The sequence below is a fragment of the Schistocerca gregaria genome, unplaced genomic scaffold (genome assembly GCF_023897955.1).
Source record: "Schistocerca gregaria isolate iqSchGreg1 unplaced genomic scaffold, iqSchGreg1.2 ptg000560l, whole genome shotgun sequence".
Classification (NCBI taxonomy): Eukaryota; Metazoa; Arthropoda; class Insecta; order Orthoptera; family Acrididae; genus Schistocerca; species Schistocerca gregaria.
In genome coordinates, this window is record NW_026061953.1 from 124,236 (window position 1) to 146,052 (window position 21,817).

General features: G+C 48.5%; 8 protein-coding genes and 1 long non-coding RNA gene across 13 annotated transcripts in view; 5 read left to right on the forward strand and 4 right to left on the reverse strand.

Moving 5' to 3' along the window:
• The first annotated feature begins 42 nt into the window (after positions 1 to 42).
• Positions 43 to 2,722, forward strand: LOC126314438 (probable RNA-binding protein 19). Its single transcript, XM_049992413.1, has 5 exons — positions 43 to 60; positions 148 to 309; positions 380 to 2,119; positions 2,191 to 2,292; positions 2,361 to 2,722. Coding segments are annotated over exons 1-5 (2,133 nt in total). The 5' UTR covers positions 43 to 58; the 3' UTR covers positions 2,488 to 2,722.
• A 32-nt stretch (positions 2,723 to 2,754) lies between these two features.
• Positions 2,755 to 5,532, forward strand: LOC126314436 (uncharacterized). Its single transcript, XM_049992411.1, has 2 exons — positions 2,755 to 3,083; positions 3,260 to 5,532. The coding sequence occupies exons 1-2, from the start codon at positions 2,981 to 2,983 to the stop codon at positions 5,500 to 5,502; spliced, it is 2,346 nt and encodes a 781-aa protein (XP_049848368.1). The 5' UTR covers positions 2,755 to 2,980; the 3' UTR covers positions 5,503 to 5,532.
• LOC126314452 (proteasome subunit beta type-7-like) lies at positions 5,526 to 6,711 on the reverse strand. Its single transcript, XM_049992428.1, has 3 exons — positions 6,642 to 6,711; positions 6,475 to 6,556; positions 5,526 to 6,412 (listed from the first exon to the last, which is right to left on the reverse strand). Exons 1-3 carry the CDS (start codon positions 6,704 to 6,706, stop codon positions 5,711 to 5,713), a joined length of 849 nt encoding a protein of 282 aa, XP_049848385.1. The 5' UTR covers positions 6,707 to 6,711; the 3' UTR covers positions 5,526 to 5,710.
• Positions 6,712 to 6,739: 28 nt separating this feature from the next.
• On the reverse strand, positions 6,740 to 8,542 carry LOC126314447 (uncharacterized). The gene is made up of 3 exons (XM_049992423.1): positions 8,346 to 8,542; positions 8,191 to 8,216; positions 6,740 to 8,101 (listed from the first exon to the last, which is right to left on the reverse strand). The coding sequence occupies exons 1-3, from the start codon at positions 8,360 to 8,362 to the stop codon at positions 6,963 to 6,965; spliced, it is 1,182 nt and encodes a 393-aa protein (XP_049848380.1). The 5' UTR covers positions 8,363 to 8,542; the 3' UTR covers positions 6,740 to 6,962.
• Positions 8,543 to 8,993: 451 nt separating this feature from the next.
• Positions 8,994 to 9,827, reverse strand: LOC126314460 (uncharacterized). Its single transcript, XR_007555860.1, has 3 exons — positions 9,421 to 9,827; positions 9,284 to 9,359; positions 8,994 to 9,165 (listed from the first exon to the last, which is right to left on the reverse strand). It is a non-coding gene; the product is annotated as an uncharacterized LOC126314460 (long non-coding RNA).
• A 218-nt stretch (positions 9,828 to 10,045) lies between these two features.
• LOC126314437 (DNA ligase 1-like) overlaps positions 10,046 to 21,817 on the forward strand; it is a 36,554-nt gene continuing 24,782 nt past the window's right edge. Inside the window, exons 1-2 of one of the 3 annotated variants that reach the window (XR_007555849.1) lie at positions 10,046 to 10,144; positions 10,252 to 12,822. Coding sequence is in view for 1 of the 3 variants with exons in the window: in XM_049992412.1 (XP_049848369.1) it covers positions 10,066 to 10,144; positions 10,252 to 12,500 (2,328 nt within the window). In the remaining 2 variants the exon portion in view is untranslated. Of the gene's footprint in view, positions 10,145 to 10,251; positions 13,562 to 21,817 lie in introns of those variants that run through there. The other 2 variants (XR_007555848.1, XM_049992412.1) reach the window with 2 other exon arrangements.
• LOC126314406 (N-acetylglucosaminyl-phosphatidylinositol de-N-acetylase-like) lies at positions 13,540 to 14,387 on the forward strand. Its single transcript, XM_049992379.1, has 2 exons — positions 13,540 to 13,734; positions 13,965 to 14,387. The coding sequence occupies exons 1-2, from the start codon at positions 13,540 to 13,542 to the stop codon at positions 14,385 to 14,387; spliced, it is 618 nt and encodes a 205-aa protein (XP_049848336.1).
• On the forward strand, positions 14,358 to 18,986 carry LOC126314427 (gem-associated protein 5-like). Its single transcript, XM_049992402.1, has 2 exons — positions 14,358 to 14,808; positions 14,879 to 18,986. Exons 1-2 carry the CDS (start codon positions 14,470 to 14,472, stop codon positions 18,722 to 18,724), a joined length of 4,185 nt encoding a protein of 1,394 aa, XP_049848359.1. The 5' UTR covers positions 14,358 to 14,469; the 3' UTR covers positions 18,725 to 18,986.
• LOC126314454 (mitochondrial fission regulator 1-like) lies at positions 19,611 to 20,829 on the reverse strand. Of its 3 annotated transcripts, none has more exons than XR_007555855.1 (3): positions 20,654 to 20,811; positions 19,753 to 20,508; positions 19,611 to 19,678 (listed from the first exon to the last, which is right to left on the reverse strand). XR_007555855.1 is itself a non-coding variant. In XM_049992430.1 (3 exons), the coding sequence occupies exons 1-3, from the start codon at positions 20,789 to 20,791 to the stop codon at positions 20,060 to 20,062; spliced, it is 519 nt and encodes a 172-aa protein (XP_049848387.1). In that variant the 5' UTR covers positions 20,792 to 20,811; the 3' UTR covers positions 19,680 to 20,059. The 3 variants fall into 3 exon arrangements, 2 of the variants coding, with proteins under 2 accessions (XP_049848387.1, XP_049848386.1); XM_049992430.1 differs by lacking the exon at positions 19,611 to 19,678 and having other exon boundaries at positions 19,680 to 20,085; positions 20,154 to 20,508; XM_049992429.1 differs by lacking the exon at positions 19,611 to 19,678 and having other exon boundaries at positions 19,680 to 20,508; positions 20,654 to 20,829.

Below are 21,817 nucleotides of genomic sequence, written 5' to 3' on the forward strand. Positions count from 1 at the left end.
AGTTGATATAAGATTTTTTTTTTTTTTTTTTTTTACATTTTCCTTTAGTGGAGAGAGAATGTATGTTTGGCGTCTCCGCGAAACGGGGGAGCGGCCGCCATAGAGACTTCGTGCGGCCCTTGACTGACGTGCTGAGCCACCGTGAAGGGTCGAAGATGGAACGAGGCCCTCCGACTCTCAGGCTCGGAATTCGAAGGGGACGAGGTTGATTGTGAAGAACCTGCCCAAGCACGCGACGGAATCGCGCGTGAGGAGCTTCATGGGCCAGCTCGGGGGAACGATCACCGACGTCAAGATCATGAAGACGGCGTACGTGCATCGTGGCTGCGGTCCAAGAAACGGAAAAAAAAAGCTAACTTTTTCGAAACTTTTCGCCAAGGACGGGGGTCAACAGGAGGTTCGCCTTCGTGGGATACAAGACGGAGGAAGAGGCGGCCAGGGCCAGGGAGTATTTTGACCGGAGTTTTTTGGACACCAGCAAGTTGGAAGTCGAATTCGCCGTCCCGAGGGGCTCGGACAAGGACTTACCGCGTCCCTGGAGTCGGCACAGCGCAGGCTCATCCGCGAACGAGCGAATCCGTCGAGCGAGAGAAGAGACCGCCGTTCAGGAAGACGCGGGACAAGCCAAAAAACGTCATTTAGAAAATTCTGACCGTTCGACCAAATCGGACCGCGTCTCTCGCCTAGAGGACGAATCGAGCGATGAAGAGTACCAGGACTTCCCTGGGCACAACGCCGCTGTTCCTGAGCCCAATGCCGCCGTTCCTGAGCCCAATGCCGCTGTTCCTGAGCCCAAAACCGCCGTCGCAGAGCAACAGAAACCCGTTCAATCTTTGGAGAACGGACGCCTTTTCGTCCGAAATCTTCCTTATACGACGACCGAAAAAGATCTTTCAGACCTATTTTCGCCCTTCGGAGATATTTTAGAGGTCCACCTCGCCGTCGACAAAGAGAACAAAAGGAACAAAGGGTTCGCGTTCGTCTTGTTCTCTTCTCCCACAAGCGCCATCGAGGCATACTCAGCGTTGGACGGCAACATATTTCAGGGTCGTCTGATCCATATCTTGCCCGCTAGAGACCCACTGAGCGACCCATCGAAGGACCATTCGACCTCCGACACTCGATGCGGCTTTCAGAGCACCTTCCAGGCCAAAAAATCGGCCGACGTCAAGCGCTCGGCAATGCGGGACTACAACTGGAACAGCCTGTTTATCCGTCCCGACGCGATCGCCCAAGCCATGGCCGACCGCCACCACGTCGAAAAATCGGACATCCTCGACAAAGAACAATCCGGATCCATGGCCGTCACGCTGGCTCTCGGAGAAACCAGCATCATTCAAGAAACCAAAGAATTTCTAGAATCTCAAGGCGTCTGTTCAGACACTTTGAAAAGCCACTACGACCCATCCGTCAAACGCAGTTCAACCACCATCATCATCAAAAATATACCCGCTACGGCTCAACTCGACGAACTGCGCTCCCTGTTCGAAAAACACGGCACGCTGTCTAAAATAATCCTCCCTCCCAGTAAAACGATGGCAATCGTTGAATTCTTCGCACCCGGAGAAGCTCGATCGGCCTTTCGCTCCTTAGCTTACAAAAATTTTCATAGCGCCCCACTCTTCCTCGAATGGGCCCCAGAAGGCCTCCTAAACCCCTCCTCTCAACCCGCACCCTCTCAACCCTCTCCCCGCGACCTACTCCTGTCGAAAATCTCCGACTCCGATCAGCCAGACCAAAAATCCAACGTCCTATTCATCAAAAACCTCAGCTTCTCCACCGAAGAGTCCGCGCTTTCATCATTCATATCCTCCCTCGTCGCACCCCCAAAACACGTATCCATCGCCCGCAAACTCTCTGACGGCAAAAAACTCTCTCAGGGATTCGGATTCGCCGAATTCCACTCCAGAGAACAAGCACTCTCCGCCTGGAAAAAACTCCAAGGATCCGTCCTCGACGGACACGAACTCCGCGTCAACTTCAGCAACAACTCCTCGTTCGACCCACAAAACTCAAAACAAAGGAAACGAAAAAACCAGACCACACCCCCCTCCACCAAATTACTCATCAAAAACGTTCCTTTCCAAACCAACAAAAAAGAAATCCAAGAACTTTTCTCGTACGCACGCTCCTTCCACACACCCACACACCCCGCGACTCCCACTCACCACTTTCTCTCCACCCTCGCAGACCTTTCGGAGAAATCAAAAAAGTCAGACTTCCAAAAAAATCCAACGGACGCTCGCATCGCGGATTCTCCTTCGTAGAATTCCTCACCAAAGACGACGCAAGGTACACACATACACACACACTTCCGTCTGCTGCGCCACCCCCCTCTCTCTAACCATTCCCCTTTCAAGGAACGCAATGACCTCCCTGGAAAACACTCACTTGTACGGCCGAAGACTCGTCATCGAGTACGCGAAAGATGACGAAAGCATCGAAGCCATCAGGTCAAAAACATCCAAGCAATTCGTAGAGACCTGACTCCGTGAACTTCTCGCTGTCTCTCATTTTTCTTATCCGACCACGATCTGACGACTCAAAAAAAAACTTAAAATTTCTTCGGTATAACCTCGCGCTCTATGGCTCAAAATACCCCCCTAAAGCTAAAATGTATATGACGCCAACTCTCGAACGCCCCCCGCAGTTCTCGAATGCGCCGATCACGGGCTCGCGATGAAAATTCAGAAAGGCGGGGGCATGTTCTCACATCTAAACTGTTACCAGAATTTTTTTTTTTTTAATTCTTAGTTTTCGTGCTTCATCTTTATAGTGGACGTAGGATCTCTCAGGTAACCCCTACGTACGCCGTGCAACGACTACCGTCTGACCACCCAGTAAATGCCCCCTTATTCGGGGATAAGAGGAACCCTCCCACACCTCCTCTAATACAACGACCCCGAGCACTCGGTGTCCGAACGCTCGGCCCACCCCGTGCTGACATTCTCAAAGACCTACAAAAAGAGAAAGGAGGACCATGGAAGACTACTGCGAAGACGACGCGTTCGAGGGGTACTCGGGACAAAATAGTTCCGAAGACAGCGAAAACAGAGAAACCTTTGGCGACCTCCAAGAAATGAGTACGTACCTCGAAGCTCGGAGTTCATGAGACTCGGCACGAAGAAATCATGGCAAATGGACCTCTACAGGCGTAGAGGAGAGCAATATTGTTAAATGAATGTGTGCATGCATACACACATACGTACACACACGCACTCCCTAACATACTGCTGACTGACCCGACCTGCTGTTTCAGGGTTGCTGCCTGAGGAGCCTCGAGGGGGAGAATCGAGGTCATCGTTTTTCGATTTCGAGCTGCCGGACCAGAGCTCCATTGAGGAGATCCGCCTGAACCAGAGGAGGGCGTTGGAGATGGACGAGCGTGTGAATGAAGAGGACAAAGGGAGCGCCAACTCGTCGCCTGCGATAGAGCTTCAGGACTCGTCTGGGCGGAAAGGACCAGATAAATGCATGTCTAAAAGTGAGGACAGTCAAAAGGATCGACAATTCGATAACTCGTCTTATAAGTCCAGCCAATTCGACGACTCTTTGCTGTTTGAGTCTCTGATGGAAAAGTTGCCATCTTCCACCCTGCTCGACTCGTCTGAACATGAAAAGCTGAGCATCGCATCACCAAGGCACCATACCATCTTCAACGATGATGCGGATATGGAAACTCTTCTCAAGCTTGGAACCAAAGAACTCTATGAGTTCTTCGAAGTAGATGACGATGAAGACGACGAAAATGAACTTGTGAGACCTCCCTCTATTCTCGATCAGTCCTTTTCACAACAAAACGCCTATCAACCTATTGAAAAGTGCATGTTTATCGCCAAAACCGATCATACTGTGGATAACAACGACAGATACCCACAACAGCATTTCCTTTCGATCGCACCGACAGACCTGTGCCAAACCCAACATGTCCCACTTCAGTATCCCTCCTATCCACAACACCAGGAACCACAGCCAGTTCCAGAACAAGAAGCGTCATCCACTATCATCGACGTCTTATTCTCCTCAACCGACAAAAAAGACCAAACCAACGTCGTCCCTGCTACTATCCACCCAGACTCTCTGTTCTCCCGTGGCCAGTCGCCCACTCAGTCATGGCAAGAGCCGTGGATGCAGGATCCATCGCAGCAAACCCCCGACACAACACCCCATGCTGAATCCTGCCCTCCTCAAAAACCCCCCACCCCTAACCCTGAAAAGGCTCCCCTACCAGAAGAACCTAGCAAAGACCGCAAATCTTACAACCGACGCCCCACCTGGCGCAAATCCAGCCGTAGAATGAAAGCACACGAAATTGAGAGCCTCATCCGCATGCAAGAGTACCAACTCCACACTGATAACCCTTGGATCGACAACTACTACCAAAATAACCAAGAACTGCTATCAAACCCTTCTGGCTACCGATTCCATCGACCCCTCTGCGATCCCCCACGTTCACAACGTAAAAGAAAAGAATCAGATAACAGCCTCGGACGCATCACCTTTCAAACCCCTCGAGCACCCAGACAGGTCATCGATCTGGACCCCCCCCCACCATATCAGCGCCCTAACCCCATTCCTCTCAACACCTATGCCATACACCTGCTAATAGAAAACGTCTATGAAACTCTTCTGAAACTGGAAGACCTCCACCAACTCGAAAAATGCCTCTCTAACAAACAACAACCCCCTTCTAACACCCTTCGCACCCCACTGACTCAATCAGATATCCACGCAAAAAAACAACCCCTTTTTTCTGTTATCTTGTCCCTCCTCGACGTCCCACCCATCGACTCTCCTAACTCCTCCACCCACACCACCTACTCAGACTGGGAAAACTTCATGCTCAGGCTCATCTCAATCCCAAAAGGCTCCAGACTCATATCCAGACTCCTCCCTCTCCTCCCCTCCTCTATCTCACTCAGCCTGCTTAAATTCTTCATAAGACACCTCTTCCCCCTCTCCTCATTCACTATTCAACACCATGAATCCAAGCCTTATGTGTCCGCCATCTTCAACTACACACGACTCGTCGTCCTCGCCTCCAGTCCAGAACTCTTCTCCCAAATCCTCCAACTCTTCGAATTCCATCACCACTTCACCTCCTCTCGTCTTCTCTCTATTCTTCGCACCAAATCCGGTATCCTCCTCTACCTGTCACTCTTCCAACGCGCCTATCAGCTCCTTCGCTACGAGAACCACTCTTCTCTCCTCAACTCCTGGGAACAATTCCATTCTGCCGTCCTCCTCTCCCTCTCAGGACACCTCCTCCAACTATGCCAGCCTCCCGGCGGCGACTCCCCCCTCCCAGACCACTCCTCCCCTCTACAAACCATCGAGTTCCTCTGCTACCTGTGCATATTCGCCAACCCGCAACAGAAGGCCTATCTCTCTACCGAACTCGCTCCTGAACTCACCCCCAGAAACGACGAAGCTCCCGACCTCGCAAAGGCCCGCGCACTTCTGACCAGCTTCGCTTCCTTCAAAGAAACTCACTGCCCCTAAAATAAAAAAAAATAACTGCCCCCTTCCTTTCTTTGTTTGTACATCGCACCCCCGCGTAAACATGACCAAATCACACGCACAAAGAAGAATGAAAAAACCCAACCTGTCAAATTTCTCGTATACACAAATTTTCTTAAAACTTATTATTCACCAACGTAACAGTTATATGAAACATGTCCCAGCTCTTCTCTGCGCACACCCGCCCTTCTCACGAAACCTCCATCGCAGCATGCCTCTCTTCTGTCACTTCCGATTCCACTGTCGCTATCCTTTTCAACGGTAAAACCTTCGACCTGAGAACCGGCGTGGTCCCCGCTGAAAATCGGTAACTTGTCAAACTCGGCTGAATCTTCTTTGGATTCAGCATCCGGTAGTTTCTTAAAACTTCTGTCTTGCTCGGCTCAATGACAACCAAATCCACGTTGCTCCCTGATCCCAAATCCTCAAATATTCCCGCTGATACCGCGTCTATCACCAGCTTCATAGCCTCCTCCTTCGACATCCCGCGCTTGTATCTGGACTCAAACACCGACACCGCCGCTAAGGACCCAGAACCCATCGTTGCAAACGGCAGCTCGTCGCCCGAACCATGTGGATATACGGAAAAAAGAGACGGCCCATCGCAATCCACACCGCCTAACACCAACGCCGCCGATATGTAACCCTGATACTTAAACAGCATCTGCTTCAACATCGTCAACGCTGTTCGCACCCTCGGCGCCCTCTTGGTGGCCAAGCGATGAAGCTCAAGCTGAGAAGAAATCAGTTCAGTCGTGTTACTCGTATCAGCCGCTGTCCCTGCTCCGCAGCAATAAATTCTCTTGCTAATATAATGTATCTTGTCGGTATTCTTCTCTGCAACTATAGGGCCCTCCGTGGCTCTCGTATCTGCTCCCAAAATCACGCCATCCTAAAAACAGATCTTGTTAAGAGGTAAAAATAAATAGATAAAATAGTACGCGTCATATTTACCTTAAACACACACCCCACAATCGTTGTCCCCGTCTTCAAACTACTCGGAGGCTTCACTCCAGCCGCATACAGCATGTTGTTCCTTCCATAACGCAGAAAAAAATCTCAGTCAGCCTCTCCCGTAAACCCATCCTATCCGCACCCTATATCTCTCTCTTGAGACGCACCTCCTACAATTCTCAAAAGAAAACCCACCCTGACCCTCATACTCCATCATTTCCGCTGAGGCCATTTGCACAAACTGAAAATACAACAAAAATTATAAACCATTACACAATTTTTTTTTTATTACCTGTAACAAACTTCTGCTACAGTCCCCCACATCATACGCACCAGTCCAGACCGTAGATCTCTGTTCACCAAGTTTATGCCCGTATCATTCTCAACTGCAGAATGTCTAAATTCGCACTCTCCTAAACCTGAGAGTCTCTACACCCCCCGTCTCTGCACAAATCTGCACAAACACACACACCTAAAATCTAAGCTCTTTATTCCTGCTTACCTTTCTCCTCCTCTGCAAGAGGTTTCTCTTCTCGTTTCTCTCCATTATCTCCATTCTGATCTGTATCATCGCATCCCTTGTCCTCTTTATCTTCCTCTTTTCGCTGCTGCTCTGCCTCTTTCTCGTTATCGTCTTTTTCACCCTTCGCCTCTTTCTCATTGTCACCTTCTTCACCCTTCGCCTCTTTCTCATTGTCACCTTCTTCACCCTTCGCCTCTTTCTCATTGTCACCTTCTTCACCCTTCGCCTCTTTCTCATTATCATCTCCTTCACCTTTTACCTCTTTCTCGTTATCATCTTTTTCACCCTTCGCCTCTTTCTCATTGTCACCTTTTTCACCCTCCACCTCTTTCTCATTGCCACCTTTTTCACCCTCCGCCGGTGTCGGCTGACCGTCGCCAGAGCATTTCTCGATATGGTAGTAATATCTACCCCAAAACAGCTCCTCCGAAAGTTCGGATGGGACCAGCTTCTCATAGAGACGAGAAATTTCCTCATTGGTAGCAATAGTCACCAAATTCTTCTCAACCACTGAGTCTAAATCAAACTTGCTCATCCACTTGTCGAAATCTTCCTGGTCCTCCAGTGGGTCAAGGAAAATCCCCGCTGCGCTGCTGTCCATCTCCTCGTCCACCATACCTTGCGTCGTCGAGACACGACTCTGGAGTGCTGCTGGCTTTATCTTGTCATTCTTAATGTCGGGGTCACTGCCCACCTTTCGAGTTAATTGAACAAGACTATCTCTGAGCTCCTCCTTTTCTTCTTTACTAGGCTGAGCGATGTCTCTGCGAATTCCTCGAGCCACACCGTTCAGACTATCGACAATGAAACCCCAACCACCCCCAAACACTTTTGCGATATTGCCAAAAATACCATCTAATTTTTCACCAGAGGGCTGCTCGCCCGCTGCCTTATTAGAAGGGTTCTCTGGCGCAGCAGAGTTCTCCCTAGACTCTTTTTTTTCGTCGTGTGATTGTTCAGCGTCCGAACTCAACTTCTCATGGACCTCGTCCGCTGCATCGCCTAACACCTTCGATGTCTGATCCACCGCACTCTCTGCCCTCTGTGCATATGAATTTACGACATTTCTCGTCTCCCTTCTACAATAATCTAGCATGTCTGCCACTTTTTTTCATACAACAACGTTAGAGCCTGCTCTACATACACATGGCGAGCAATTGCCTCATCCACGCGTGGCTGAACCCTTCTCGTACCCGCTTCACGGTTCGACAACTCTCCTCTTCCACCCAGTCAGACGCCACGTTTACAAAGAGTATTTCAAAATCTGTCAGTGTACACTTGCTTCAACAAAATCTAAGCTGAGTCCACACAAACAATACCGCTCACGCCCACACGCCTCGCCCCGTACTTCTGTTCTGACTCCATCTAAAACTAAAATTGGCATCACTTTCATTATAATCGCCCACTGTTGGTAAATGTTCTTCTTCTTCCTAACTTAGATAACGCACATCTCCGCTAGAATGTGTACAACCGCACACTAATAAAAAGTTATGTCATCGGACAGTAAGATAATATGCGACCACGACAGCCACAGAGTGAATACCTCTACTTCTCTGATGCGACTTGCCTATGTATAAGTGTGTAATTTTGATCCAAAATAGAAAATTGCGAAAATGGCCTAAATACATTAAAACCTGTTGAGAGCAGCCAAATCCTCTTTCCACACACACTGAGATCTAAATAAGCCGTAATCTTCCTCACGCGGGAAACTCAACCCAGAACTGCCGCAAAGATATAATACAAAAAACCAACCCTATCACCCTAATAACGAGGAAAATGCAAGGACTATTACTCAAACCTATCTACAACCTACAACTTAATGTATTCATTTGTCAAGAAATTGATATTCGCGAATGGCAAATGTGCCAACAAATGTGCATAACGCCGAACTAACCAAGCTGTGCCAGCTGCTTACACACACGTCAAAATATTGTGAAAATTTTTGTGTATTTCGTACAATATATTGCTTTTTAAACATTATAGCGTGGTGGCGTGTGCGTCGGTCCTTCTTTGAACTGCTTCAAAATCACTTTATCCATCGATGTCTTTGCCACTTTAAATCTCGCTATTAAGTTTCGCTCGTAGGGTCTGCTCTATGAGTTGGCTCAGTCTTGGAGTGGCTTTAGGAACGTTGTAGCTGATCAGAAAGGCCTTTTTTGTCTTTTTAGCTAGTAGCCAACAGCAACTTAGTCAAAGCGTATATGGCGACGATGCAGACAACAATGTATGTGGTCTTGTCAAATGACGAGGTTGAGACACTCTTGCATGTTCAAGCTTGAGACATACCTAGCTTTTGAGCAAGTGAGTAGCCTTGGTCATCTAGGGGGTTTCCAATCAGCGACGTAGCTGTAGGTATGGTGTTCTAGAAAAAGGATGTAAGAAATTCCACTCATGGACGACGGAAGTAATTTTCTTTAGCGTACCGATGAAGATAAGGGAATAGAGATGTCCAATGCATCCAATCGTCCTTCTTCGGTTCCAACCCAAACATAATATGAATCCTTAAGTGCTATTACTTGATAGAAAATTGGCGAATCTTCTAGAAGTTCTTGCCATTGATGTACTTTAATAGCTGGTTCCGTATACAGATCTTCTACAGGTTCTTCGAGAATTTTTCTTGCTGTCTTACTGCAGTTGTTTTGTATCGGTGGCGGTATTTCGAAATCCATGTGTTACAGAGGAAGGACTGAATGTTTTTTTTCCTTCACCAGTTCAAAACACCGTAGAAAGATTTTGACAACCTTTGCCTTCTTCCTTGCCTTGTCGCGAAAAAATTTTTTTCATAGCAGTTTCTTAACCTATCCGAAGTGTAGGAAAAAAACGTCGTCCTATGTCTGGATAGGCGATACCAATCAAAGTTCTCGAATGTGTGCCTTCGTTGTCTTTGACGCACGCGACTCCCATTTCCGGGTCTCGTGTCTCCGACGGCCATTTGAAGCATATATAGAACTCATCCGGCCCCTTGGACATTCGATCTGAAGTGTTTTGTGTGACAGTGGCTTGTTGGGAAACGAAAAATTTTTTCTTCTTCTATTGTTGTACATTTTCATCTTGACGTTCATCGCTCGATGAGCGAGGCCTTTTTTTGTCCTAGGACAAAAAGGCGCGATGTGGATTCTATCCGACCTGAATCTACTCAGAAGTCAGGTAATTCATATTATTTTAATAATCTGTTCTCGTTGCTGCAGCCCTGGAGTAGCGCTCACTCATTATTTCCCTATTCGTCGACCTCGTTGTGTTTTTTCATCGTATAGAAGCGTACAATGAGCGAGTAGATGAGAATCCCGCGAAGAAGCGATCTAAAGGCTTTTTGACGGTCAATAACGTGGCGACACCGTCGTCGTTGGCCCAAGGAAGCAATACGAAATCGCGTACAATAGTAGATATGTTTAGTGACGCCGGAAAAAGACAACCAGCGGTGTTGGACACTTTGGAGGTCGAGAATATGCACGAGGTCAAGCAGGAAAATAAAGAATTGGTGATAGAAGACGGACGACGCGAGGATAGGGAGGAAAAAGAATTAACTGAAGATAATTCGTCTGCACAAAACGTCATACAAAAAGACAGGTCTACCATATCCATTTGTACAAGTGATTCTCAATTGTATCATGAGAATGAACCCATTCCGTATTTGGCTCTCTCGCGAACGTTTGACGCGATACGCAAGACGAGGTCTAAGCTAGAGCACATCTCAATTATGCGTGAATATTTTTTTCAAATATTGCTTAGTGAGCCGGATGATTTGGTGCCGGCCATCTACCTGGCCATAAACCAGCTCGCGCCTCAATATGAAGGCGTACAACTTGGCGTCGGTGAGCACACAATTCAGAAGGCCATTTCGGCTGTGACTGGCATGTCATTAGCGGCAATAAAATCGAAATACGAGGTCCTTGGTGATTTAGGATTGGTCGCCCAGGAATCCAGACACAATGTTCGTACAATTGTACCCTATCCCCCACTCACAATACGCTCCGTATATCAGAATCTGCGGTCTATTGCACTGGAAGGGGGCAATGGCACGCGAGATAAGAAGTTAGGTCGCATTATCAATCTCATGGTTTCGAGCAGGGAGAACGAAATCTTGTATATCGTCAAGACATTACAAGCTAAATTACGTCTAAACTTAGGTGCTAAGTCAGTGATGACAGGGTTGGCCCATGCGCTTGCCATGTACGAGTCCAGACCTAACGTGCCTGATGAAGATGCACTGTCGGCTGCCAAGACACTTTTGAGGGAGGCCTTTTCTCGTTGTCCCAATTGGAAGCTTGTGATTTCCGTATGCCTTGACAAAAAACTTTCCTCGCTTCCAGAAACGTGTAAACTTGTTGTTGGCGTGCCTGTCGAGCCCATGCTCTCCCAGCCCATGAACGGCATAGGCATGATTTTGAGCCGTCTCAAGGGCCACGAACTATTCACTGCGGAGTACAAATATGACGGCGAGCGTGCGCAGGTTCATCTGATGCCTGACGGTACCATCAAGATTTATTCGCGCAACCTCGAAGACACAACTCGTCGATTTCCAGACGTAGTTCAAGGACTCTCTGAATGCGTCGCCGATCCAGAGTTGTGCCGCTCTTTCATTATCGATTGTGAGGCGGTCGCCTTTGACCTGGAAAAGAACACCATCCTGCCCTACCAAATTCTCAGCACACGGGCGCGCAAGGACGTGGACTTGAAAAAAATTACTGTCCAGGTGTGTCTGTACGTCTTTGATTTGCTCTATCTGAACGGCGATAGTTTACTTGAAATTTCACTGAAATCTCGTCGCGAGTTGCTCAAAAGCCACTTGCGTCCGGTTGCAGGCCGACTGCACTTTGCGACCAGCCGCGAATTCAGTGAGAGCGAGGAGCTCGATTCGTTCTTGATTGAGGCGGTTGAGAATCAGTGCGAGGGTTTGATGATCAAGACATGGGACAAAGACGCTCGTTATGAGCCGTCCAAGAGGAGTTTTGCTTGGCTCAAATTTAAGAAGGACTATAGTGAGCAGATGGCCGACTCGGTTGACTTAGTGCCCATAGGTGCTTGGTATGGTAGAGGCAAACGAACGGGCGTTTACGGAGCTTACTTGTTGGCATGTTACGATGAAGATGAAGAGATGTACCAGAGTGTGTGTAAGTTAGCAACTGGATTTAAAGATGCTCAGCTTGTAGAATATACTGCAAGCATGAAGCAGGTGGAGACGCCGGCCCGGCCACAGAATTATTCGACCGGATTGAAGCCAGACGTGTGGTTTGAGGCAGTGGCAGTATGGGAGGTGCGAGCTGCGGATCTCAGTTTATCTCCTCAGCATCAAGCAGCAATTGGGCTTGTCAAGGAAGATCGCGGTATCGGATTGAGATTCCCTAGATTTTTGCGGATTCGAGAGGACAAACTGGTTCAGCAGGCTACCAGCTCGGCGCAAATTGCTCAGATGTATCGGAATCAAAAATCACTTTCTTGTGGCACAGAGGACCAATTTGAAGAAGATTCGGCGATGGCAAATCCGCTGGCTTCTTGCGAATAAGAGTTCCTGTGAGAAAAAGCCATGTTTAGCCTGCTACTGATCCACAGAGTGTGCTTTTCACTGGACGGGGAGAGTTTCAGAATTCAGAGAAAAGAAAGCAGAAAAGTAGGTCACGTCGATTCTCGCAGCTTTTTTTCTGTTGCGTTGCTTTGTGACAAGACGAAATGGCACAGAGTCTATTTGAGAAGGGTCACGCACGAAGAGTAACATTTTTATTTGGCATAGACTAAGGGCGCATGCATGATGGCTTAGATCTGTGGTCGTCCGTCGTTATGAGCGTCTAAGAGTTTTTGAATGAATTCATCCACTTTTTCTTGTTTTTGTGCGCCGACGATTTTTGAAACGATTCGGTTGTGAGAAAAAGCAAACGCTGTCGGCAACGCCTCGACCTGCAGCTCTCGGACCGTTTTTATGTTTTCTTGGACAGACATTTTTGTGAGTTTGATCGAGTTGTTTTTGGTGCTGGCTGCGTTGACGAGCGTCGATTCAAGTGTATGGCAATGAGGACACCATCTGTGCGAAGAGAAACGTCATTATTCTGCATGTGAATAAAGTACACACATTTTTTAGAATGTGTACAACATTGTCAAAAAGAGCGAATGCCGTACGGCGCCCAGCAGTGGAGAATAACTGGTTTCTGACTGGATTCATTGACGACGAGTTCCTCGAATGTACCGTCAGTGATCTCGGTGGAGATATTGGGGCCCTGGCTGTTTTGGGTTGAGCGTCGTCCCTTGAGACATTTAGTCTTGTAGCTCTTTTCGAGCGTCGAAGCGATCCTTTGTACGAGCATGACGAAGCCTGACTAACGGATTTGGCGAGTCGAGCGCGAATCGACCCAAGTATACCGGCGTGTCAAAAAAAAAAGCAAGTTTGCCGTGAATCGAAAAAAAGTTGCGCTTTATGGATTGACAAGTGTGCATGTTGTATGATAGGCTGTCGTTCAAATTCTTTGTCACGAATGTCTGTTGTGCTTCTCACCCTCGGCTTTTTCGTGACGCTGTATGGGTCATTCAAGCGTCGAGATCGGCTTCTAGATATGATAAAAGCGGCGGATACCCGTCATATCGGGCGCTTCAAATCGGATTTGGGGCTTACAGAAAGCAATGAGCCTATTAACATTCTTTATGTTACCGCTCATCCAGACGACGAGACAATGTTTTTCTCGCCGTCTATATTGACGCTTCAGACGTTTCAATGGTATCCAGACATCGACAGTTGCTCTGGAAGCCAAGTGACCCTTCATTTGACTTGTCTTTCGAAGGGACTGAATTGTGGCCTTGTTCGTCAGCAAGAGTTATTGAAGGCAGCGTCTCATCTCGGCTTTTTGACCGAGAAAATCCTCATTCGTGATTTTCAAGACGGTGCTCGGGTATGTCACTTTTTTGGTATAACTTTTTGAGAACTGTACCTGGACTTTGTTTTTAACCGCTATTTGAATTGTGTGTTTATTGCGTTTATCAGTGGGACCCCGAGCAGGTTGCTAGACATATTTCTGAGTCGGTTGACAAGTGGGACATTAATGTTTTGATCACGTTTGACTCATATGGCGTGTCCGGCCATTCGAATCACATTTCCTGTTATTTAGGCGTTGAGCATTATTTGAAACATTTTTCAAGAAGGCGATTGGTAGCGTATCGGTTGAAGTCAGTTAGTCTTTTGCAGAAGTACTGCTGGCCGCTGGGCCTTCGTCTTTTCAATCCATTTCAGAAGCGCGAACAGAATGAGCACAGTTCACCGTCTATCAAGTTTTTTAACCCGAAGCCTTCGGCGACGCTCTATGCGATGGAACTACACGAAAGTCAGTTGGTTTGGTTCAGGCGCATTTACATGTCCCTTTCGCAATATGTGCATTGGAATGAGCTCGAGAAGATAGAGGGCTGTTAGAACGTCCTCGAGAAAGAACAGAGGTCTATACAAACTGGTCTGTACAATTTTTTTTTGATTGAGCCAAGATTTGAGATCCGACATGTTTCACAGAGCTAAGAATTCCTCTTGGATGAGCTTGCCACAGCTCGAGGGCAGTGTGCTTATCCCGCCGTCGGCAAATTGGTATTTCCCGCACATTTTAGACTTGCATTCGAGTGGAATTGCTGCATACGGTGCTAAAAATTTCATTATCTTAGTGAATATTTTTAGCCAGCACATCGTGGGTACACTCGAAGGGCATGACGCACGAGTGACCAGCGTTGCTTATTTTTCGAGTCCAGGACAGGTCTTCCTTGCATCGGGGTCGGCAGATAAGCGGGTCATAATATGGGACTTGAGCTCTCAGCGTGTCGTACGCCGATATTCTGCCGAACACAAGGTCGTTAGAAAAAAAACACCTACGAAGTTTCAGAGAAAATACTAATAAGCCTATTTCTTTGTATGGCCAGGCTGAAATTACGTCTGTCGTTGCGTCCTCTAGTGGGTCCTGCATAGTTGTTTCCGGAGACAAGGATGGCCGAATCGTAAGCCGTCACATACAAGAAACGCCATCTTTGGATGCGACGGTGCTCAACGCGCGTCCTATACCGACACCCATATCCTGTATGTTGTTTAATCCAGAGGACTCCAACGAGCTTTTGGTTGCCTATGTGAATGGAGCGGCGTTGGTGCTTAATCCATGGAGCGGACAGGAACTCGCTAGACTTGCGACTCAGCCAGACCAAATTCAGAGCATGGCTTGGTGCCGTGGCCCTATTTCTCTAGACGGGCGGGAGATGAAACTGGGATGCGTGGCCATGGCTCTCAGAAACCGACAGGTACTCATCTGGGAGCGAGAGCGTTGCTCTGACGATACGGCAATTGAGTACAAAATTTGTCAAAAATTCAGCATTCCCCAAAGCAGCGGTCAGGAGCGCTCGCACGCGTGGTATTCGGTTCATTGCACTGAAATAGACCCGTTGGCAAAATCACCTATGATATTGGTCAGCGGGGCGTCGGGAGAACTCTGGAAGTGGGACTACGTAGGTGCAAGCTGCAAAAAATTTTCGTCGAGTCACACACGAAATGTGTTCGCTATTAAATCCGTTGAGGGGAGATGGGCCGTAAGCATATCAATGGACAGAACTATGTGCGTGTGGGATTTAAGAAAGGCTAGTAAGTACTGGGAGTTGACGTCCATGGGCGGATACGTTTATTCAATCGATGAATCTTATCTCGAACCGGGACTGGTAGCATCTGGAATAGGTGACAATACAATTCGAGTATGGTACGCTCGTGACGCGGCAATGCTCGAACTCAAGCGCTATGCAGATGCTCCGGCCAAGACAAGTTTCATCCCCGCTCTCTATTCCTCGATACTTATTTGGAAGGGTCTTTCTTCCAAGGTGACGGTTGTGCGGTGGCACCCTAAAGAGGAGGGCAGACTCGCCTACGGAACAGAAACGGGCGTTACCGGGTTGTTGGATGTCTCCTGTCCAAACAGCAAGCACGTACAATTCGATGCACGTCCGGGAACGGGTGTCATATACGAACTCCAATTCGGTCCTAGACTTAAAGGGGGCGATCAAAGAGACGAACTGGTCCTGTATGGATGCTCATCAAGTGGATGCATATTTGCCTATGACCCACACCAAGAATCAAAAAGACCAAATCAAAACGTCTTTATCTCAAACCTAAATGATCTAATTGCCAATCCCACCGACACTCTGGGATATCTGTCCGAACGTACGGCCAAGACCTGGACGTCCTTCCCGAAGCGTACGGATTTCGCCTTTGACGCGTCGCTTCGTCACTTACTGATCGGGAATTCGGATGGCTCTACCGAACTCTATCTCGTCGAGCAAGGACTGCACGTGCTCGATGCCGCCCGCGACCACCAAAAGCTGGTCAATAGGATCAAGTGGAACCCGGCGCCCGCCTCGTGGAGTAGCTGGGTCGCCACGGCTGGAGAAGATACCGTTATCTTCGTCTACAACTTTTCACCTATTTTGGAAAATTCGAAGCGGGTCGCTCCGCAAGAGCACGAAGCTTGTCTCCAGTGGAAGTTGACTGGCCACGCTAAGTCGGTCGTTGACGTTTCTTGGTGTCCCACGTCGCCTCATTTGCTTTTGTCCGCATCGTACGACCGTCTCATTTGCGTGTGGGATGTAAGGACTGGACAGGCCGTCAAGCACGTTCGCTGTCATTTGGGCAAGGTTTTTTGCGTGAGTTGGAGTTCGATGTCGGACGAGCTTCTTTTTTCCGGATCCGAAGACCAAACACTTCGGATGACCCACCTCAGGTCTTCGTCGTGCAGGTCTGGTCCAAGTGCGCCTCAACGGGCGCCGGATACGACTGAATTGCCTCGGACGGACGAGACGCCCTGTCCAGTCGACAATGGTGCCTCTCTGTCGGCGTCGTCCGAGCCTCCTCCAAAGAAGAACAAGAAGGCGCCGAACAGCGCTCTCGCCTCGAGCGGCCAGCTCAAGGGGTCCAATTCTCTATTTCCGCGCCTCCTGAAGCCAGAAGGAGAGGCCCAGACTTTGGCGAGCATCGCGGAGTTCGTCCGAGGAAAGTTGAAGTCGGAACGGCTCGACGCAGAACAAGACGACCTTCTTTTTTTAATGCCGGACGACCAGCCATGCAAGAACCCCTCGTCTTCAACGGAGAACGACGAAGTCATCGAAAGCCCCGGAGATTCCAAAAAAAACACAGCTGATGCAGCACTAATAACTGAATGCTGGCGCGGCAAAATCTTCGAAGCCATTCAAACAATCATCCACCAAGGAAGACTAGATGACCACTGGGTCTCTTGGTCTATCTCCGGCGGATACTCACTCTGGAAACAAACCTGTCTGAACTATGCAAAACAGCTCGAAACGCGGGGCGATGTACACAAAGCCGCTATGTATGTGCTATGTACGGGAAACCTTATGGATGCACTAGATGTGTACCAGCGAGCGAGCCTCTTCCCCGATGCCCTGGCGCTAGCGAGGGCCCGCTTGCCTGCGGGCCACCCAAAAATCGAGCAGATATGCACTGCCTGGGCCAACTACTTTTCCCACCAATCTCTTCGTCTATTGGCTGCGAAATGTCACCTATGTATACAAAACTATGCACAATGTGCTCGCCATCTGCTTCTAGGCAACTGCCTGCCTCATCTCAAGACAGCCGTCCAAGTCGTCGAACTGGGCCTCCTGAATCAAGGAGACTCGGCCGAGCTACTCACCTTGAGACGCCAACTACTCGTCAAACTCGTCTATCGAGACTATTCCGACCACCTGGCTCCCGTAAGTGACCTCGCAACATTACTCCCATTCCATCTTTTGACCGAAATGCCCCACCTGCTCTTTGTAATCCTCGTCCACGTGCACTTCCTGCACCCGAATCCTGAATGGACTTCTTACCACTCCGACTTCATACTTCAACTCTCGAAACCCGTCCAACACTCTCCACTTCCCACCGACCGACTAGCCCGTCTAAACCACCCTCAATTTGTCGACGACTTAAAAAAAATACCCCCTCACTCTAAAGACGAAATAAACTCTGATAGACACTCGCTGAAAAACGCGGCCTCTATCCATCTTCACTCAATCTGCACGTTCCTCACCACGCTCCTAGAAGATGACGTCACCGCCATTGAGCACTTACTCTCATCTATCCAATGCTCAGTACAACAACGCAATGAATCCAACTTTCTTCAACTCGTCGACACGTTCCTGCTTCCATTGTCCTCCATTCCAGATCTTCCCCATCCCCTCCCCGATTGTATCAAACACTGTACCGACTGCTCCCAGCTCCTCCATAACTCAAACGCTCTATCCGAACTCCTCCGCTCGGCCAACCCCACCGACGCCTCCTCTTTTTTCTCGACCGTGAGACCAAAAATCGTCTCTCTCTCTCGCGAGCACCTGTCCCTCCCCGCACCCCCCTCCAAGCACACTCTTTCCGACTCCGTCACGCAGCTCAACGTCACCCTTCAAAACCTAGAAACGCGGCAAAAACTCACCGACCCCTCCCAATCCAGCAAGCGCAAAGATCGGCAAAAAAAACGCAAACGAATCCCCGACCAGCCGCTCCGCTCCTCCTCGCCTCCCCCCGATTCCACCGCCCAGCATATACAACACCGCATCCAAGAACTGCACCAACAACTACTACACTTCGATCCACACCAAGACATTCTCTCCTCCCTCATCGACTACAAATCTCACTGCCTCCTAAAGCTCATTCACTCCTCCCCCACCGAAGACCACGAGCTGTCCAGCATAGCCTCCGACCTGCAAGCGTCCCACTCCGCCACGCCAACCAACCCCTGAAACTTCAAAGCGCCCCCCACCAGCACGCACGCGTCGATCCGTACATACTGTGCACCAAGCGCGCAATACATGCAAGCACCGTTGTGCCCTCATGCCGTCAAAGCACTCAACCACCGCTCCGCCGCCGTGACACGTACTCGCGACATCAACACCGCGTCGACGCTTCACGCGGACAGAGAGCTGCCAAAAAAATAAGAGATGTCATATTTGCGCAAAAACATGTACCCAACCACACAAAAAGTATACAATCAATGAAAACCTAGTACAATAAAAACTGCTGAAATCTCAATTCTCTATAATTTGTCGACTATACAACATATACATATACAACTGCGAATGTCACCGTTTTCTGAACCCGTATTTTTTTCTTTCATAGAACAAATCCGTCTTTGACGAGCCCAAATTGACGACTTTTGGACACCCGTCTCTGTCTTTTTCCAGCGTGGTGCATTCCTTGCAATAGTAAGCATCTGATATACCATTCCCGCCGCAAATCACGCAGCGGCCGGCATTGCTTCCATAGTTACATTCGTCGCAAATCCTGACCAAGACGTTCGGTTTGACCAAGCTGTCGCAGATGACGCACTTCCCCTCACACTTCTCGCATAGCCGTCCAATTGCAATTCCGGGCTGCTTTCGACACATAATCAGATCAGAGTCTAGCAAGAAAAATTAATACAAAACCATAACGCAAGAAAAAAGAATTCGAAGACACTCTTTTTTTGTGGGCGTACGGTGTTTAGACATGCCGCCAGATCAGGCGAGGTTATATTGAGTAGGAGATCTGTTCAGTTCAATCGTCTGGAATGGAATGTATGAAAATGTCAAATTTCATTGTGTGAACAAAAAAAAAAAAAAAAAGCAGGCCTAAAGCGGCGTCGCGCACCTGAGGCAAATGGCCACACTAGATGCATGTCTTAGCATGGTACGAGCAAGAAAAGATCGCGAAAAAAGCTTAGGCAAGTGTCAATAATATATTCATGGAGTACTTGCATACAAAAATTTGGCGAAGACCTTTCAACACGCACTTCTTCCAAAAAACAGTTGCAATCTTTGAGAAAGGCCATGCACAATACAAAATGACGGCTTATATGGTGTTGTTTTCAATCACTGGCGTTGATGCTTTTGAATTTTTTATACAAGGCGCTTGCAATGACTTCAGTAGGTATAGACGAAGTGGTAGCAGTACGAGAGGATTTGAGCAAAAGAGTTCCTCCGGGCGATCTGGAGCCGGCGACATGACGTAGCGCGCTTTTATTTGTATTTAGAATATCATTTGAGATATGCATGTATGACAATGCAGAAGATGTCGTAGTTCTAAGAGATGGTAAGCTACTAGCTTGCTGAATCTCCGACGTGCTCTGTTTATGTGTGATTGTTAATGGTGGGGGCGGTGGAGGGGGAGGTATCGGATTTATCGTTTCTGTACCCTCGAATTCCTCTTTTTTTGTTGTTGTTGTGTAAACGTGTTTGTGTTTTTCTTCAACTACAGTAATATCCAGACTTTTTTGAGTTTGATTTCTCTGTTCGTGCTGCTGTACAAATTGTGCCATAACCTTGCGCAAAGTCACCAATTCTTTTTCCAGGCTCTCCAGCTTGGCCTTTTCTGTCAAAACTCGATATTCCTGTGCAGCGGGCTTGTATGGAGCATCGACCGGTAGCTCGTAATCATCCTCCTCAACGGGACAAGGCTCGAGAGGCGGCTTCGATGATGTCTTGGTCTTCCGAAACTTCTGTGAAGCATTCGCCTGGTAGCTGGTACGCTCCCTCCAAGATCTCTTGCTCTTAAAAAAAAATGCGGCGTCAGTTTATCCGCATACACAAAACTATCCGCATCTCTCAATACGCAAAGGCCGTCTGTAGCCTTTTGCTCACGCCGAGCATCGCCCCAGCTCGAGCGCCCCCCGCGAAAAAACCATTTTCGTGTACCTTCCGAACCAAGCGACAGACTAAAGGGTTTCGCGTAACAAGGTCATACGTTTCGAACATCTTCTGTCCAACCAACTCAAATAATGCATACACGAACACCCTAAAGTAATCCAGATCAGAACCTGTTGTACTCAGCATTTTTCGAGCGGTGGCAAGGCCAAAACCGGACCTAGTCGAAAACTAGGCCACGCAAAAATCTCTTAAACCAAGAAAAACCATAATCAACTTTTTTTTTTATTTCTGTCGCTGACCCTTTTGAGCGAGTCTATTTTGCTCTCCTCGCCGGTTTCTTGAAATCTGCCATTTTTGCGCCCCGCACACTCTGAACACTTTCAACGCGTCGCCCCCGCAACACCCTGCTACCAGCCCCCTACGATGGGCGCTTCTTTTCCATGAAAAATATACCAAAGCCCCTTCAAACCTGATGCCGTATTCCTCTGCGCATACTCCGCTTATCTCTCTGCCACCACGACAAAAAAACCACCTTAGCACACATGCCGGAAACCGGACCAGTCAGCGACGTAATCGACCTCACCGTGGATCACCCCGAAGGATTCCGAGTCGCAGAATTGCTTAGTCCGGAAATTACTGAACACCGCTGTCTGACTAAGCTCGAACAATTGGGGCTGTTCATCAACAGCCAAAGTTTTGAGTTTGAACACGCAAACCAATCAAGTTATGCGAACACCTTGGTACGTAAAAAGTTGGCCCCCTTTTTAGTAAATAAATAAAATCTTGTACGCGATTCCTTGATGACCTCTCAATTTGTACTTATTTTCGTGTGCATGATGCGGTGCCCTCTTGATGGTCTGTTTTTGTAGCTTTAGAGGACAGTTCGCTCAACGTGCTTTTTTCTCCCCAAACGCTAGAACGAGACCGAACAGGCCGAGTCACCAATAGGCAGGAGCCTATGTGTGTTGGCCGCGTGCGCGGCAGCCTGGATCAATCATCCCCAGAAGAGCGTCGCCCAATTCCGTCAAATTATCGTTCGGCTGGTCGCGAAGCACGTGCAGAAAATAGACCCGTATCGACTGCATCCCGCGATGTCGTCGACTGCGAACTTCATCATCGGCGCAATATGTACGCCGCCAGAGATGGTAGAGCCGTTCGGGACCAAGGCGATAATCGAATCTGTATTCGATGGCATCAGGACGAACCTCGTCT

Bases quoted from the DNA above. Each gene is read 5' to 3' on its own strand.
- LOC126314454 (XM_049992429.1), bottom strand. From the start codon at position 20,791: ATGCTGAGTACAACAGGTTCTGATCTGGATTACTTTAGGGTGTTCGTG. The intron at 20,509-20,653 runs GTACACGAAAAT...TTTTTTTTTAAG, and splicing joins TCTGTCGCTTGGTTCGGAAG to AGCAAGAGATCTTGGAGGGA.
- LOC126314447 (XM_049992423.1), bottom strand. The intron at 8,102-8,190 runs GTACGAGAAGGG...TATGAAAAAAAG, and splicing joins GTTGTCGAACCGTGAAGCGG to TGGCAGACATGCTAGATTAT.
- LOC126314436 (XM_049992411.1), top strand. From the start codon at position 2,981: ATGGAAGACTACTGCGAAGACGACGCGTTCGAGGGGTACTCGGGACAA. The intron at 3,084-3,259 runs GTACGTACCTCG...CTGCTGTTTCAG, and splicing joins TGGCGACCTCCAAGAAATGA to GGTTGCTGCCTGAGGAGCCT.
- LOC126314427 (XM_049992402.1), top strand. From the start codon at position 14,470: ATGTTTCACAGAGCTAAGAATTCCTCTTGGATGAGCTTGCCACAGCTC. The intron at 14,809-14,878 runs GTCGTTAGAAAA...TTGTATGGCCAG, and splicing joins GATATTCTGCCGAACACAAG to GCTGAAATTACGTCTGTCGT.
- LOC126314438 (XM_049992413.1), top strand. The intron at 310-379 runs GTACGTGCATCG...CTTTTCGCCAAG, and splicing joins GTCAAGATCATGAAGACGGC to GACGGGGGTCAACAGGAGGT. The intron at 2,120-2,190 runs GTACGCACGCTC...CCACCCTCGCAG, and splicing joins GAAATCCAAGAACTTTTCTC to ACCTTTCGGAGAAATCAAAA.
- LOC126314452 (XM_049992428.1), bottom strand. From the start codon at position 6,706: ATGGCCTCAGCGGAAATGATGGAGTATGAGGGTCAGGGTGGGTTTTCT. The intron at 6,557-6,641 runs GTGCGTCTCAAG...GCGTTATGGAAG, and splicing joins TCTTTTGAGAATTGTAGGAG to GAACAACATGCTGTATGCGG. The intron at 6,413-6,474 runs GTAAATATGACG...ATCTGTTTTTAG, and splicing joins TTGTGGGGTGTGTGTTTAAG to GATGGCGTGATTTTGGGAGC.
- LOC126314406 (XM_049992379.1), top strand. From the start codon at position 13,540: ATGATAAAAGCGGCGGATACCCGTCATATCGGGCGCTTCAAATCGGAT. The intron at 13,735-13,964 runs GTGACCCTTCAT...TGCGTTTATCAG, and splicing joins ACAGTTGCTCTGGAAGCCAA to TGGGACCCCGAGCAGGTTGC.